The 17,026-nt window shown below is 44.4% G+C and overlaps 1 protein-coding gene across 1 annotated transcript in view; it reads left to right on the forward strand.

Annotated features, from left to right (window-relative positions):
- Positions 1–17,026, forward strand: part of TOGARAM2 (TOG array regulator of axonemal microtubules 2) — a 99,526-nt gene that overhangs the window by 34,991 nt on the left and 47,509 nt on the right. Inside the window, exons 8-12 of the mRNA XM_043986703.1 lie at positions 384–583; positions 7,228–7,274; positions 10,550–10,731; positions 12,024–12,180; positions 12,500–12,664. Of these exons, the coding sequence (XP_043842638.1) occupies positions 384–583; positions 7,228–7,274; positions 10,550–10,731; positions 12,024–12,180; positions 12,500–12,664 (751 nt within the window). The remainder of the gene's footprint in view (positions 1–383; positions 584–7,227; positions 7,275–10,549; positions 10,732–12,023; positions 12,181–12,499; positions 12,665–17,026) is intronic.

Consider the following 17,026-nt stretch of genomic DNA (forward strand, 5'->3'; position numbering starts at 1 on the left):
GGGATTTCCTCCATCTTAATCTCCCTCTCATGCCTCATCCTGGTGTTGGGGTAACCCTAGGTTCTCAAAGACTAGAGCTGAGGCCAAGCTCTGGCAGGAGTTTGAAGTCTGGAAGGCTTGAATGTAAGTGCATGTCATTTGAGGAGTAGCCTAGCTCAGTTTGAAGGGACTCATCACCAAAAGGCTGACCACCAGCTGATGGATGGAATTTTTTGGGGGAGGGGTTTGGCCACATCAACTCATGATAACTAAATACCAAGGCGGGAAGAGCTATGCTCTGCATCCATGGAGAATCCCATGCTATCAAAATGGCAGATCTTTGCAAGAGTCGAAGTGAGAAGAAATGGCTAGACTTTAACTTCCTCTCTGGGTGCTGTTTCCAGGTACAGATATCCCTTCAGTACCTGCATTGCAAGGATGAGAAGATGAGGAGATCTCTGGGAAGCTCCCTGATCCCTTCCATCTTGAAGACCGGGCAGCCAGCAGAGACCAAGTCAGTAACATTGCCAGCTGTCGTTAGCAATCCTAATTCCCTACCTCCAGGCCAAGATATCCTCACCATCCAGGAGGTCCCTGGATTAAGGTAAACCACACTGGAATTGTAAAGATTCAGATTGTTAGAGTTAGCAAGGGACTACCAGCTCCTATTGGGTCTGCATGGGTTCCCTAGGCCGATTCTCCATGGTTGGGTGTCTTGGATTATTGTTGATGGTCTAGAGCAGGGCTTCTTAACCTAAGATCCCTACATTTGTTTTTTGAAAATATTTTTATAACTGTAACATAACATAATTCGTTTCTTTAGTAATCCTATATATTTTATTTTGTGCATTGAAAAACATTCTGAGAAAGGGTCTATAGGCTTTACCAGATTGCTAAGGGGTCTGGGATACAAAAAGGGTTAAGAATCCCTGGTCTGGAGGGTCTTTGCTTTATCACAAATCTAGAAGACCGAGGTCCTAGGCTGGATGAGTTTATTATAGTCCTTCTTGATATCATTGGTGGTTTTTCTCCTTGGTAAACCTCGATCTTTTGAGTGGAAGAATGTCCTCCAGGCAAGGACAAATTACACTCTCCTAGGGGAGTGGCAATGTGCCTATAAGAGGGAGCTGCTGACTACTCCAGACTGGAGTTAAGCCAGATAGCATCAGAGCATGGGCATGGGCAGACTCCCAGGTATGCCCTGAGGTATTTTTTGTGTTGGCCCTCCATCCTGTTCCCACCTTGTTCTCTTTCTTTTAAACCTTCAAGGGTGCCCCCTCTGCTTATGAACATGCTCAGATTTCCCTTAGCCTAAGAACCTGTCCCTCAGCTCTGCTTCCCACCTTGAGTGGCCATCTTGCCTCTCATTCCAGACTTCTCTAAGGTGTGGTCTACTTGTGCTGCCTTTGTGGTCCTGGCCCTTTGCAGTCTTCCTTCCATCTCCACCACCCTCCTGGAGCTGTTCTCTTTAATGTCCCTGCTTGCCTCTTCCTTGCAAAGTCACATGGTCTTTCCTAGACCTCATCTTCCTTGACCTTTCTGCAGCACTTGACAGCATCTACTGATCACCCTCTCCTTGAGACTCTCTCCTCAATCTTCCTGCCTCTAGGTTCTCCTCTTTCCTTCCTGGCTGCTACTTTTCTGTCTCCTTTACAGGCATTTCACCTTTCCCCCTGTTCTCTTCATTTTCCCAGGGTCCTCTTCTGGGCTCACTTCCTCCCTTGCTCCATGCACTCAGTGATCTCATCTACCCTCATAACTTTTCTGTGGCTGATTTTCAAATCTGCTTCCAACCTCAGCCTCTCTCCGATCCATTCTGGTCTCACATTTCTAGATGGTAGATGAACATCTCTTTGTAGGTCTCTTAGAGTTGTCTCAAGCAGCACATCCAGAATCAAACCTGACTTTCTGCACTTCCTGCCTCCAGACCAGCTTCTCCTGCTTTTTCTTTTTGTTGTTGTTATTGATGGTTCCATCATTTCCCCAGCAGTCCAGGCTCAAAATCCTCAGAGTCAGTGGGGACTCTTTTGTCTCCTCCATGCATGGCCAATCAGTAACCAAGTGCTGCTGATTCTGTTTACAGAATATCTGTTGCCTTTTTCTTTTCCTCTCCATTCTGTCATGTAGACGCTCATTATGTCTGTCTTCACTTTGCCCAGTAGCCTCTTAACTGGTTATACCGTATCTATCTCTCCTTGCTTTTAATCTGTGTTACTCTTGGCCACCAGATTAATATTCCTAAAATACAGACAGCCCTAGTCATTTCACTCTTTTGTTCAAAAATCTTTAATGACCATGAACTACCTTATGAATGGAATTTAGGTTCCTTAGCCTGGCACTCAAGACCCTCTAAGTGCTGGCCCATCTAGGCTTGCTTCCCACTATGCATAATCCACCTGATGATAATCTATCTGATCAAAAAGGGCCATCAAGGGGCAGCTAGGTGGCGTAGTGGATAAAGCACTGGCCCTGGATTCAGGAGTACCTGAGTTCAAATCCGGCCTCAGACACTTGACACTTAACTAGCTGTGTGACCCTGAGCAAGTCACTTAACCCTCATTGCCCTGCAAAAAAAAAAAAAAAAAAAGGGGCCATCAACCATCACTTGTGCCTTCTCACCTCTGTGTCTTTCCTTACACTCCTTCATCTATCTGAAATGCTCTTCCCTCATAGCTCTGCCTGCTGCACACAGTCCTGACTGTCCAAGGATGGTCTGCCTTTGGACCCAAAAGTGACTGTTGAAGCTGAGTGAATGAGCACTCAGAGGCAGAGTAAAGGGATGGAGACTGAGCCTCAGGGTATGCCCCCTTTTGGGAAGCAGTAGGAGGTACAGAAAAGGAGATAGATGGAGAGGGACCTGTTGGAAAAGTCAGAAAGAATAACCAAGTTTGAATCAGTTGGAGAAGCAATATAATAAAGACATGATCCTTGGCTTTGGGTTCAAATCCCACTCTTGACACTTGCTATCTTTGTGACTTTTGGCAAGTCACAATTTCCATGGGTCTCAGCTTCCTCTTCTGTAAAATGAGAAGGGTTCTGAAATCTTTCTCGTTCTAGAACCATGATCTCATAGCTTAGAGCTTGTGGCCATGTTGCCTTGCTACTGATTGCTGAAAAGCAGCAGTCAGTAGTAGGCGTCAGATAGCTGCCCAGGCATGCTGGGACATCAGGAAGATTACAAATGGGATGCAGCTTGTGACTATTTATAAGATTTCTAGTTCCAAATTTTTCTCCCTCTGTCTGTTCCCTATCCCCTCCCCAAAACTTGCTATGAATTGCAGTGGCTGGTGACTAGAGAAAGAGGTAGTTCCCATTTTGGGTCCCAGTTGGTCTTCTTCAGTGCCATACTTGCACACAGATGGAACCGGCTGGCAGCGTGATCTACTACTAGTGTGGAGGGGCCCATGGGAAGGCAAATGTGGGGATGGTGAATCCTCCAGCTCCATCTCCTATCCCACAAAAATCAGCGATGCTGTGGCCCAGCCCTGCAGAGAGTGCAGGGCTGGTGAGGCTTGTGCCGGACTGGAGATGCCTCAGAAGATCCAACGCTCTTTTAATTCATAGAACTCCAGGGAGCTGGTCCAGTTCCAGAGAGATCTTCGAGGTCATGTTCGTTTTGGAGAAGGCTCTGGACAATAGGATTATCTTGTAGCCACCACAGAGCAGATGTGGACCCCCAGATTGACCCTGGAGCCACCTTGGTTGCTGTGGCCAGAATACTGGCCACAGGAACTGGGGAGGTGAGAGTTACCACCCCTCCTCCTCAACCCCCCTACATATTCTCACAATACCAGCTGGGACTGGTGTGAACAAGGAAGCTATGGTGCAGACCAGGAGAAGTTTGGCTTAACTTTTCCTTCAGGGGGATTGCTCTTGAACCCAGATGTGGGCTGAAGTTTTAGTGGTTTTCAGACTTTGGCAGGGAGCCCCTGAGACCGTAGGGAACTGCCTCTCACTGCCATCAATGTTTATCTGTTTTTATTTTTCGGAACTGCTTTTACCTGGGAATATTTGAATATATTTTTTATTAAATGGATCATTTGTTTGAATAATCCATTGGATACTGAATAATCTATTGTGCCAGATGCCAAACTGAGACTGAGACATTCATCTCCAAGGGATCCTCTGGCCTGAGACTGCCTTTGGTCTGGAATAGACACTCCAGGGACCAAAATGTGAATGGAGAAGAATGATGCCTCTGGACCTCCCAGATCTGACTGACCTCTGGGGCCCAGAATGAAGGACCATGATAGCCAACCCATTTGTCCTATGGCCTAAGCACCAGGATCTTTGCCGTCTCTGCCTTTCCCTACTCAAGAAGAGGAAGTTCCTTCTGGAAAACCCACAACACCTTTGTAGCGAATGAGCTGTCCTGCTTTAGCCCTAAACCACTGGATCATAGACTTGGAGCTGGGAGGGGTTTTAGAGATCATCAAGTCCCCTCACCCCCATCCCCACCCTAATTCACAGATGAGGAAACTGAGGCCCAGAGAAATAAGGTAACTTGCTAAGGGCCTCACAGCTAGTAAATACCCGAGGTGGGATTCAAACTCTGCTTTTTCTGACTCCTCTTTGAATGCCTTCCCCAGTACCCAGAATGTTCTCAGACTCCCACTACACTAGGGCATGAAGGGCTGATTTCTTCATGGCAGTAAAGGGAGTCCCCTCCAGGGGGCACTTCTGTGAGTATTCTGACCAGGAGAAGGTTCATTTAGGACAGTTGGGTGAGCTCTGAAGAAAGAACACCCTGGGGGCAGGGGGCTCACCCTCAGCTCCGTCTTGGTTCCTAGAGAATTCTCCCAGCACTGCTTTGGCTTCTATTTCCTGCATGGCAGGCTTTTATTTTACCAAGACCAAGCCCTGGCCATCAGGAGCGCTGGGTCCTTGGGAAACCTTTGGAATGGACAGTGTGGAAACAAGATTGGACATTTTCTGTTTGGCCTCAGAGGGCAGAACCAGGAGCAATAGGGTGAAAGTTTGCAAAGAAGCAAACTTGGACTTGATGTCAGGAACAACTTGATCTACCTCAGAGTGGAATGGCCTGTCTTGGGAGGCGGTGGGTATTCAAGAAGAGGCTGGCTGACTACTTCTCCGTCATGTTGTATTAGGGATTCTCTTTTGGTCATGGATTAGACTAGCTAGCCACTAGCTAGTGTCTTCCAACATGAGATTCTGTATTTCTGAGTCTCTTGTACAAGAAAGTGAAGTGGGGTGGGGCAGGGAAAGAATGATTACTCACTGAAAATAACTTGGCATTTATGCAGTGTGCTTTTTGGATACAAAGTTCTTGACATACTTTCCATTCACGTGAACCTCACAACAGCTCTGGAAGGTAGGCAGTGACAAGTGATCCCCATTTTACAGATGAGGAAACTGAGGCTCAGAAATATTAAGTAACTTTCTTGCCAAAGGTCACACAGCTGGTGAATAGGCAGCGTTGTCTTATTTGATCTTTGCAAAAGACCTGTAGGAAGTCTGCTCATATAGCTATAATTATCCCTACTCTAAAAGCAAAATATAAGACTTAAGGAGGTTAAGTAATTTGCATAAGGTCATATTGGTGGCAGAGATGAAATTTAGAGTTGACTTCAAGCTCAGGGCTCATTCTTTTGTAACAAATTAGTTGTCTCTCTTTTAAAAGTTGTATGTAGTTAATTCCATCAACAAACATTTATTAAGTACCTACTATGTATCAGGCATCATGCTAGGTGCTGAATTCCATCACATGACTATTCTTGTGTTTGCTAAACTACTTTCCTACTGATCTGTATCTTCTGCTAAACTCTTTCTAAATTTAATTTGTATTAATTGTTCCCATTACCAAATATTTATTTTGTTTTTTAAAACCTTTTTCTTTTAAAATTTAAAACATTTTTCTTTACCAGAACTTTCCCCCCCATTACATGTAAAGATAGTTTTCGACATTCATTTTTAATCATAAAAGTATTTTATTATTTTCTAGTTACATGTAGAGATAGTTTTCAACATTTGTTTTTATAAGATTTCTAGTTCCAAATTTTTCTCCCTCTGTCTGTTCCCTATCCCCTCCCCAAAACAGAAAGCAATCTGATATAGATTATATATGTACTATCACATTAAACATTAGTCATCAACATTCACTTTTGTAAGATTTTGAGTTCCAAATATTTCTCCCTCCTTCCCTTCCCTCCCCTCTTCTGACCAGCAAGCAATCTGATATAGGTTAGTCATTACAATCATGTTAAACACATTTCCACATTAGTCATCAGAACAAAAGGGAAAGAAAACACAAGAAAGAAGAAACAACAACACAAAAGCCACAATGAAAGTAAAAATAGTATGCTTCAGTCTGCATTCAGATTCCACAGTTCTTTTTTCTGGATGTGGAGAGCATTTTCCATTATGAGTCCTTTGAAATTGTCTTGGATCATTGTATTGCTGAGAAGAGTTAAGTCTATCACAGTTGATCATCGTACAATGTTGCTGTTACTGTGTACAATGTTCTGGTTCTGCTCACTTCACTCAGCATCAGTTCATATGAGTCTTTTTGGGTTTTTCTGACATCTGGCTGCTTATCATTTCTTACAACACAGTAGTATTCCATTACATTCATATACTACATCTTGTTCAGCCATTCCCCAATTGATGGGTGGATACAATTCTTTGCCACCACAAAAAGAGCATAAATATTTTTGTGCGTGTGGGTCCTTTCCCCTTTTTTATGATCTCTTTGGAATACAGACCTAGTAGTAGTATTGCTGGATCAAAGGGTATGCACGGTTTTATAGCCTTTTGGGCATAGTTCCAAATTGCTATCCGGCAAGCAATTATTTTCTCTCCCATTCCTTCCCCCCTCCCTACATTGAATAATCATATTTTTAAAAAATGTGAAAGAAAACTCTTATAACAAATAAGCACAATGAAGCAGAGCAGATTCCCTCATTGGCTTTGTCCAAACGCTTATGCCTCATTCTGTCTTTTGAATCCACCCCTTCTCTGTCAGGAGGTGTGGGTAACAGTTCATCTTGGCTCCTCGGGAGCTGTGGTCAGTCACTGTATTCATCAGCATTCTAAAGCCTTTCAGAGTGTGAACTCTGCCCTTAACAGCTGCTTCCCCAAATACACATTCTCTCCCCCGCACCACGCCTTCTCTTCTTCTTCATGGAGACTATATTCACAAACCCTGGACCTGAAAGGGACATTTCTGTCTTGCTATCTCTTTATATGGCTTTAAAAAGGGTTTTTTTCCCCTTTCCGATTTCTTTTAAGATTGGCGCAGCAGAACAGTCCCCGGGAGAGGAGCCCCAAGTCTGTGGGTATGTATGCCCACCCCTGCTCATTTGCTGTCCAGCACTCTTGGCAAGTTGGTGGGAATGGGAACTGGGGAAAATGTCACTTTCCAGTTAAATTCTTACCAGGCAAGACCAGTGGCTTTGGAGTAAGGAACAGTTCTGTCTCACCTTGGGCAAGTCACCACCTCTCTGGGCCTCAGTTTTTTCCAACTGTTGAATGAGGGAGATAAACTAGGTGTTGTCTCAGGTCCCTTACAGCTTTGATATTCTATGGAGAGAGAAACCCTGGGACTAGGACCCCTGAGCTTAATGAGCTCTCTGGATGATTCAAGCTCAGCAGAGTGAAACCAATCCTGGGAGGAAATCCAGGGAGAGGATTTGGGTGGAGAGATGAGGAGGAGCAGGAGGGTGGTGAGGAGGAATTCAGATTTAAAATGCTGATTTGAGTCCCTTGGAGAGGGCAGGACAAGATGGATGGATACTAGATCTGATCTACTTGGCTGGGAGAGGTGGGGAAGTGAGTGAGCCAGAAACCTAGAGGGACTGGATTGCAGGAGGGGTTGGAATGCCAGGGTTGTCCAAGTCACAACAGGTCCAAGCAGTGAACACCTTAGGATGTTCCTGAGGCGGGGGGGGGGGGGGGGGGGGGGACGGGGGACTTGGAGAAGCAGTTATTTTGCTGATTGGAATTATCCAGGGCAGCTTCTTCTGGAGCTTAGCCTCCCCTAATTGTATCAGTATCTTTATCCATATGGGTCCTGCCCCTCTTTCTCTGATCATCTCTTCAGGAAACAGGCCTAGTAGTGGTGTTGCTGGGTCAGAGGGTAAGCGCAGTTTAATCACTCTGGGGAAATAGTTCCAAATTGCTTTCCAGAATGGCTGGACCAGTTCCCAGCTCCAACAGTGGAGTAAAGTACCCGATTCCCTCAGCCCTTCCAACGTTTGTCCTTTTTGCGCAGGGAGGGTATCATCTTTGCCAATCTGACGTGTGGGACTTCAGATTTACTTTAATTTGCATTGCTGTATTTATTACTGATTTGGAGCATTTTTATATAGTTGCCGGTAGCTTGGATTTCTTCCTTCGAAAATTGCCTGCTCATTTTTGTCCCTGAAGTATGCTCAGCATACTATTGGTTAGGGAGTGCCTGATCTCAGGACACAAAGTTCTAGGCCTGGGGAAAACTCTGACATGCTCAGCCTTTGCAGGAACTCGGCTCCCCGCCCACCCATGTCTACTTAGGTTTTAGCTTCCTGTATGAGAGCCTAGCATTCTGTTGTGGTTCACAGTAAGAGAGTAAATGTCATGGTTTACAAACTGTCTTCACAACACTATGAAGTAGATTATGAGTATTATTAATATTTTAAAAATCTTATTGTGATTGATACATTTTTCTTGTATATCCCTTCCTTTCCAAAGTATTCCTTCTCCCCCTCCCATCCCCCCAATCTCCTCGTCCCTATCCTAGTGAGGAAACCATGTCTTATATCAGAGCTTAAAAAGAAAGAAAAACAAAAGGCAGTGTGACAAACACAACCAGTACATCACCTGTGGCTGACGGTATAGGAGGCATTCTAAGCTGTAGTCCTCCACCTCTGCAAAGAAAAGCAGAGGTGGGTTTTCTCAACTCTTCCTAGATAAGGTTGGTCACTATAATTGCATCATAAGTCAGTTTTCAGGTTTTGTTATTTATTTTTTTTATGGGGCAATGGGGTTAAGTGACTTGCCCAGGGTCACACAGCTAGTAAGTGTCAAGTGTCTGAGGCCGGATTTGAACTCTGGAACTCCTGGATCCAGGGTCAGTGCTTTATCCACTGCGCCACCTAGCTGCCCCTGGTTTTGTTATTTTTGTTCCAATTTAAAATGTCATTTTAGCCCAAGTATTATTATCACCATTTTACAGATGAGAAAACTGAGGCACTGAGATGTTAAAGAAGAATGAAACTTTAGCGTTTGCAAAGTGCTTCACATTTGATCCTCACAACAGCCTCATTAGATGTGTGCTAGTATTCCCATTCTGCAGATGAGGCAGCAGCTAGGTGGCTCAGTGGAGAGAGCTCTAGAAAACCTGAGTGCAAATTCAGCCTTAGACACTTATTAGCTGTGTGACCCTGGACAATTCAGTTAAACTCTGCCTCACTTTCCTTACTGGTAAAATGGGGATAATAACAGCATCTCCCTCCCAGGGTTGTTGCGAGGATCAAATGAGACCATGCTTAGCACAATGCCTGGCACCTAGTAGGAGCTATAGAAATGCTTACTGCCCAGTAAATAAACTGAGGCTGAGAGACATTAAGCCACTTTCCCAGAGTCACATAGCAGCTTATACTCACTGGAGAAGGCATTCAGTGCTTTTTTCACTTTCTCTGCTGCCTACTGCAAACTGATCAAGCAAGAAAAGAAGCAGGAGAAAGTTTGGGGAGCTGGTTTTAGTTCCAAAATTCCCTGAAAATTAGGACAATAGCATTCCTTGCAAATTACCTTCTTGCATTCCCAGGACACATTTCTTCACGTAGGTGGAAAATAGCTAACGAAGCTCACTGATGTCTGGCAGAGTTAAGTTAGCAATGCTGGCAGAGCCACCCACACAGGCTAAATCCCTGCTCTGACATTAATCACTTTTATGATGTTGGTGAAGTCACTTCTTTTGAGGTTTCACTTTCTTTATCTGTAAAATGAAGGGGATCATTTTGTTGCACTTTATGATTCCTTCCAGCTCTAACATTCTATGAAGTGAGACTCTGAAGTTCTAGTCCATGTTCTAGTCTTCTCCTCCCTTTGATTGGAATCTCCTTGAGGGCAGGGACTGTGCTGTACATTGCCTTAAACACTGGAGATGCATAGTATATGTATTATCTTCCTTCCTTCCTTTCTTCCTTCTTTCCCTCTCTCCCTCCTTCTTTCCTTCCTTCCTCCCTACCTCTCTCCCTCCTTCTTTTCTTCTTTCCATCCCTTCTTACTTCTCCCTCTCTTTTTCTCTCTTCTTACCCTTCCTTATTTTTCCTTCTGTCATACATGACAAGTCAACTAAATTCTTACCCTTTTCCTGACCAGACATATAGATTAAGAAATGCCTTGATTGTATTGCTCCTCAAATGGCTTATCTTGTACCTGGCTTTAGTGCCCTTGAAGACTAAGTTTAATTTGTTACTTGGGGAGTCAATCAGAAGTGTTTGACAGAAGGAACAAGTTTTGAGAGGTTTAGGAATGATAACAATGTTAGTTCATGGCCTGGAGAATTGGTTTCAGAGCAAGTATGCTAGGTGTCTTAATACCATCAAGAATATGCTTACCTCTTCAGAAGCAAGGCCAATGGTCCCTGCTGTCCGAGCCAGGCCAGCTGATGGCACAAAGTCTGACGTCCATTCCTCAAAGACTGCATCTCCATTGACAACCCTCTCCTTCAGCCACACCAACAAAGATGAATGGACTAGGACCCAGCAATTGCTGAAAGAACGGGACCAACCAGAAAGCAGCTCCAGGGTATGTGTGAGAACCATGGACATGGTAGCCATCATAGAGGGTGACATGCTGATTCAGCGACTGACTCTCAGTCGTGTGTGTGTGTGTGTGTGTGTGTGTGTGTGTGTGTGTGTGTGTGTGTGTGTGTGTGTTGAAGTAATGATGATTCTAGCTAGGAGGAATAGGAGGAGAGTGGACCTGGGCAAATTTGCAGCTGCCCCATTGTACCTCAGTCATTTGAGCCTTATTGGAAGAGGGCATTGGGTGTCACCTGAGAACTAAATTACTACTTGGAATGGGAAGTAAGAGATGGGAAAAGGGACAAAAGGGAAAGAGAAGGAGCAGGTGTGAAAGAGGCATAGATGAGGTGTGGGGGAAATCAGGCAGAAGGGAGTACATAGCTCAAAGAGGAGGAAGGATGGCAGATGAGGGCAGATGGCCTTAAATAAACTATAACCAGGTCATTTGAGCAGTCGCCCAGTTATCAGAGAACACTGCTTCCTGCTGCAGCCATAATAGCGGACACTTATAAAGTGCTATAAAGTTGGCAAAATGCTTTTTAGAGACAGTCTTATTTGATACCCACAATAACCCTGTGTGATAGGTACAATTATTAACCCCATTTTATAGATGAGGAAATTGAGCCTGAGTGAGGTTAGGTGACTTGTCCAGGGCCAGAGGGGAGATTTGAACCGTGATCTTCCTGACCTCAAGTCCAGCTCCCTCACCCCCTGTGCTGAGGGGCAGCTGCCTCAGGGGCCAACAGGATAATGCCCTGAGCTGAATGATAAATCCACAATTCCACCCCAACCTGAAGCCTGACCTTGGGTACATTGCTCTTCTTTCTGGGCTTCATTTTCCCTTTATTTCTCTGATCTGGATAAAACAGTAAAGGATGGGAGGCTATTTTTCCCCCCTTATTGAGCTGACCTCTTCCTTTAATGCCAAGAAACTAAAATGAATGGATAAGAAGTACACTTTTGAACTGAGTATAAATTAGACCTCTTTTAGCCTGCTCTGTCCAGCATCTTGGATACCCCTGAGACGAACTTAGGGTTCAAATCCAACTGGATCCCAGAGAAGCTCAGATTGAACATCAGTGGAAAACAAAGAAACAAAATCTTCCATTGTGGTTTTTTGTTAGTTAGCAAAAGAGAAGGACTAGGAAAAAAAAAGTGGCCTGGGAGGGCCTGGTATGATTGGGTACTTTCTTTCTTTGTAAACCAGTATCATTCTAGGGACAGAAGGGATACCAGTAGGGTGCTGGGCAAGATCCTTGGGGTGCAATTCAAGTTTGCATTGTATATGTACAGATCCAGGTGACCATTGCCAAGTCAGCCCAGGAGAAGATGCGTCTGAAGCAAATGAAAGAGATGGAGTTATTCCGGCGGGGCAGGGAGCAAGGGGAGAAGCAGAGAGACAGAGACTTTCTGTCTCAGAGTCTGAGCTCCAGAAGCATGATAAAGGAAGGTAAAGGAGTGTTTGGGTGGGTAGGTTCCCTGGTAACCTGGAACAGAGGAAGTCAAGGACCTCAGAAGGAGGATACGCAGAAGTGAGGCTGTCTTCCTCTGAGTAGCAGACCAAGGGCATGTTCCCTGTCTCTTGAAAGATCAGGCTATTGAGTCATCCCTGAGAGAATGCTTGGGTGACACTGCCATGTATTCCAGCTGGCTCAGGCTCTTGCTGGGCCACTCTCTAAGCACAGGTCAGTGTGCTAAGAGGCAGCATAGGTGCCCCTCAGTGGTGCTACTTGAACTCCTGTGTGTTTTTTTGTTTCTGTTCCTCACAGGGTTCATTCCCCTCCACAGTGGTGGATCTCTGTCTGTTTCCTCCAAGTTGGGAAGCCCATGCAGAACCAGCCTTGGCATCATCCTGAAGAAACGAGCTAACCGTTCCTCGCTGCCCAGTATCCCTGTCACCAGCCAGGGACCCCGCTTTACCCGCCATGCCTCAGGTGAGGCTCAGCCTGGTTTTTCCAGGAACGTGGGCACTGCAGGTCCTCCCTTAAGACACCATCCTTGGTTTTCCCACTATTACACTGGCAGCCGTTGGTCCATGGCACAGATGTTCTTGGTTTCTTTACTCTCTTTCACCAAAGGTTGACTAAGGGAGCGAAGGATAAGAGCTGGACAGTGAAGGGGTTAGTGACCATGATGAACTGGGAAAGGAGTTATCTGTATGTGCATATAGTGGCTGGGGCCTGGCCAAGGTTGTGTGACCAATACATTTGTTGTGAATCCAGTCAGAACAGTTGCATGATTTTCTATACCTTCGTTCAGTGGCACAAGTGAAAACTGTGGCCAGTGGCAGTGATCCAAGGCTGAGGGCTCAGCAGGTTGCAGTAGGAGACATGATGAAGAGTGTGGTAAAAATAATGGGATTTGGTAGACTGATTGGGATGGGCTACACCTGTCCTGTCTTGAGTGACCTATGGTGCTGATGTCAGCAGGAGAAACCACTCTCCACAGGCAGTTTGAAGGACCTCCCCTTTTGGGGGAGGGAGAGTAAACACTCACCGAGGGGAGTTCAGAGGCTTTCCAGAGTCATTTTTCTTTCCAGTGGTGTGAGCTGCAGGAGCAGGCAAGAAAGAGGTTCTTTCTTAGCAGTTTTGTCCTGCGGGCCCTGGCTGCAAAGTTGTTTCCTATTAAAGCTACGGACCCCAGGTGGTGAGTTAACATACGAGCCCTGCTCTTTTGAATTAGCTGAACTGGAAACGAGTTTGGGGATTGTATAGACTTAGGTTAGAATTAGGGGGATTATCCGTATTTCTTTTTCCCTATTCCCATGTCTTTGATTTTATTAATTTCACCTTTGCTGTTTATTTTATTCCTATTAGTAAAACCTGATTCATTTGTGGAAAAGAGGCTGTTAGGCTCCTTTTTTATTGGCCTGGGAGAAATATCTAAAAAGGCAGTTTGGAGGGGAGGGAGCTTTGGACCTAGAGGTCCCTCATTATTTTCTGAACCCCAATATTAAGGTGTCACCCAATTAACTCTCCCTATATCAAATTTGGCCCCCACAGAAGTGAGTAGGTAGAGTAACTGAGTGGCTAGGGTGTTTGAGGGAGAGTCATTAAGAAAGTCAAAGTCCTCTATCATGAGGGCAGGAGTTGGAGAGGAAGAAAAAAATCATGAGCCACATATGAAACTCATTGAGGAAGGAAGGGGAGTGACAACAGCTAGCATGATCTTGCTTGGGTGGTAGATATGAATAGTGTGGACATCAAAGGAAGATTGATGGAGGAAGGGAGAGAACCTGGAAGTAGCAATGAGGAGCAAGGAGTATTTCTACTTCCTCACCTCAACCAGTGAGCCAAGATTTCCAGTAATTGCTCATAGATGGAATAGGTTGAAGGGAAGTTTGGTGCCTATTGAACAGGCATTCCAGAGGGTACAATGAATGAGGTACATGATGTTTGGTTGGAACTTTGGGATGGAAGGCTTGAGGAGGTTGGAAATAAGGAATAGGATGGTGGGGCTTAGATGATGACCTACATGGGTTCAGAATCACTGGGATGTGTGGGGTATGACCAAGTTCATTATTGTGTGGAAAATGCCACTTTTCTTCCCAAAAGAATCATAGAATTATACACTTAGAGTTGTAAGGGACCTCATAAGCTATCTAGGCTAATCCCCTTTTCTTTTTAAATGAGAAAGGGAAGGCCCATAGAAGTGAAATGATTTGTCCAGGATTTGAACTTGGATCTTTTTGGCTTTAACTTTGGCACTTTACCCAATATACCACATTATTCTTCAAGAGAGAAGCTTCCATTCTACTGGGGGAAACAACATGTTCATTGAAAATTAACTATACAATGTGTACAAAATAATATCTGGGTGGGAATCCTAGCACCTGAGAACATCATCTTGTAAGAGTTGACCCTTGACTTGAGTTTTGAAGAAAGTGAAGGATTCTGTAAGGGAGAGGTGAGAGGATAGTGCATTCCAGGTGTGGAGAACTGCCTGGGCAAATGCAGAGAGACAGAAGATAGAATGTCTTGTATGGAAAATAGCAATTGGGCCAATTTGGATAGAAGGCAGAGAGCACAAAGAAGAATAATAGGCAATAAGCTCAGAAAGGTGGGTTAGAGCCAAGTTGTGAAGGACTTCAAAAGCCAAAAAGAGAAGTTTGTATTTTATGCAGAGGCAAGAGGGAACCATCTTGAGCAGAGAAGTAACATGGTCAGACTTATTTGTGCTGTAGGAATACCAGTTTGGTACTTGTGTGGAGGATGGATTGGAGAGGGAGAAGGTGGAGGCAGTTGGATCAGTTAGGAAGCTATTGCAATAGTCCAGGAGAGAAATGGTAAAGTGGTAGCTACGTGAAGTGAAAGGAATGGTTGGGAGCTATCTATCTATTGTAGTGGTAAAATCAAGAAGACTTTGCCATTGATTGGATGTGAGGAGCAATGGGGAGTGAGAAGGTTGAAGATGACTCTGATGTTGTGAATCTGGGTGACTGGAAAGAGGAAAGTGCCCACAACTGAAGAAGGAATGTCAGGAGGAAGGGAGGGTTTAGATAGAAAGATGATATTTTGTTCTGTTTTGGAAGTGTGGAATTGGACAAGCTTGTAGGACATCTAGCTGGACTTGTTTCATAGGCTCTTTTTATTCAAATCTCATTCATTCATTCATTTATTCATTCACCCATTCATGCATCTATTTATTTATTTACTTGCTCATCCATCCACTCATTTATTTATTAATTCATCCATCCATCCATTTATTTATTTGTTGGTTTCTTTTTTTGTTTTGTTTTGTGTGTGTTTCTTAAACTCTTTTTTTTTTTTTGGTGAGGCAATTGGGGTTAAGTGACTTGCCTAGGGTCACACAGCTAGTAAGTGTTAAGTGTCTGAGTCTGGATTTGAACTCAGGTCCTCCTGACTCCAGGGCCGGTGCTCTATCCACTGTGCCACCTAGCTGCCCCATGTTTCATAAACTCTTTTTGTTTTGTTTTTGCAAGGCAATGGGGGTTAAGTGACTTGCCCAGGGTCAAACAGCTAGTAAGTGTCAAGTGTCTGAGTCTGGATTTGAACTCGGGTCTTCCTGAATCCAGGGCCAGTGCTTTATTCACTGCGTCACCTAGCTGCCCCCTTCATAAACTCTTAAGGACATAGCATGGAAACTCAGGAAAGACTGAGGCTGGAGGTAGAGGTCTGACTTTACTGTTTTTACCAGTGGGGCTCATTTTTGTCATCTCTCATGTTTAAAACCCAGCATTATCTTTGATTCTTTCTTTTTCCTCATCTTTCTCATATTTTGATAGTTACTAAGTCCTATGTATTCCATGCCTACAACATCTCCTACATCTGCCCCCTTCCCTTTAATCCCATTAACTCCAGTTGATTGAGGGGCAACTAAGTGATGTAGTGGATCAAGTACTGGGCCTGAAGTCAGGAAGACTCATCTTCCTGAGCTCAAATATGGCCTCAGACACTTACTGGCTGTGTGACCCTGGGCAAGTCATTTAAGTGCATTTGTCTGTTTCTCATCTGTAAAATGAGCTGGAGAAGGAAATGGCAAAGTACTCTGCATGCAACATCTCTTGCATCAGTCCCCTTCCTTTTAATCCCATTACCCCCAGTTGACTACAGACCTTCAATACCATCTGCTTGGACTAATGTAATATCCTTTTAAATACATTTTCTCACATCCCCTCTTTCACCTTGTCAGTCCATTCTTCCTATTCAGGCCAGACTAATCTTCTGTATGTATCTGGTCATGCCATGCCCCTTCACTCAAATACCTTCACTGGTTCCTTATTGTTTACCAAATTGACATTACTTTTCTTGACATTCAAGGCCTACCCCTTGACAACACTCTTTCTTCTCAGTCTTTTCTCTTTTTACTCCTTTCATGCTTCAGTCAAACTGCTCTACCCTTTGTCCCCTGGACATATTCCGGGCTTTCCTGTCTCTAGACCTTTGTTCATACTATTCACATTACCTGAGAAAGTATTGCTTCCACCTCTTTGCCTGTCAAATTACTGCCCTTTGTTCAAAGCCAAGCCCAAACGCCAGCTTCTTTTAGAAATCTTCTGTGATCCTCTTGGTTAATAATGACTTCCCCTCTCAGATTTCACTTAGCACTTTCTTTGATGCTTTTCTACCTCTGCTGTATGTTATAGTTGTCCTTGTATGTGTCTCATTCTCCCTCTACCCCCACTAGACTATAAGGTCTGTAAGGGCAGGGGCTATATATCATCTAAACTGGAACCAAATACAAACATTGCTCTTTGGCATTTATGATTCTTCAAAAGTGGTCTCCAACTTGCCTTTCACGGTCTCCCCTCTATGTTCTTTGGCTGGATTTGATGG

Source organism: Dromiciops gliroides, chromosome 2 (genome assembly GCF_019393635.1).
Source record: "Dromiciops gliroides isolate mDroGli1 chromosome 2, mDroGli1.pri, whole genome shotgun sequence".
NCBI lineage: Eukaryota > Metazoa > Chordata > Mammalia > Microbiotheria > Microbiotheriidae > Dromiciops > Dromiciops gliroides.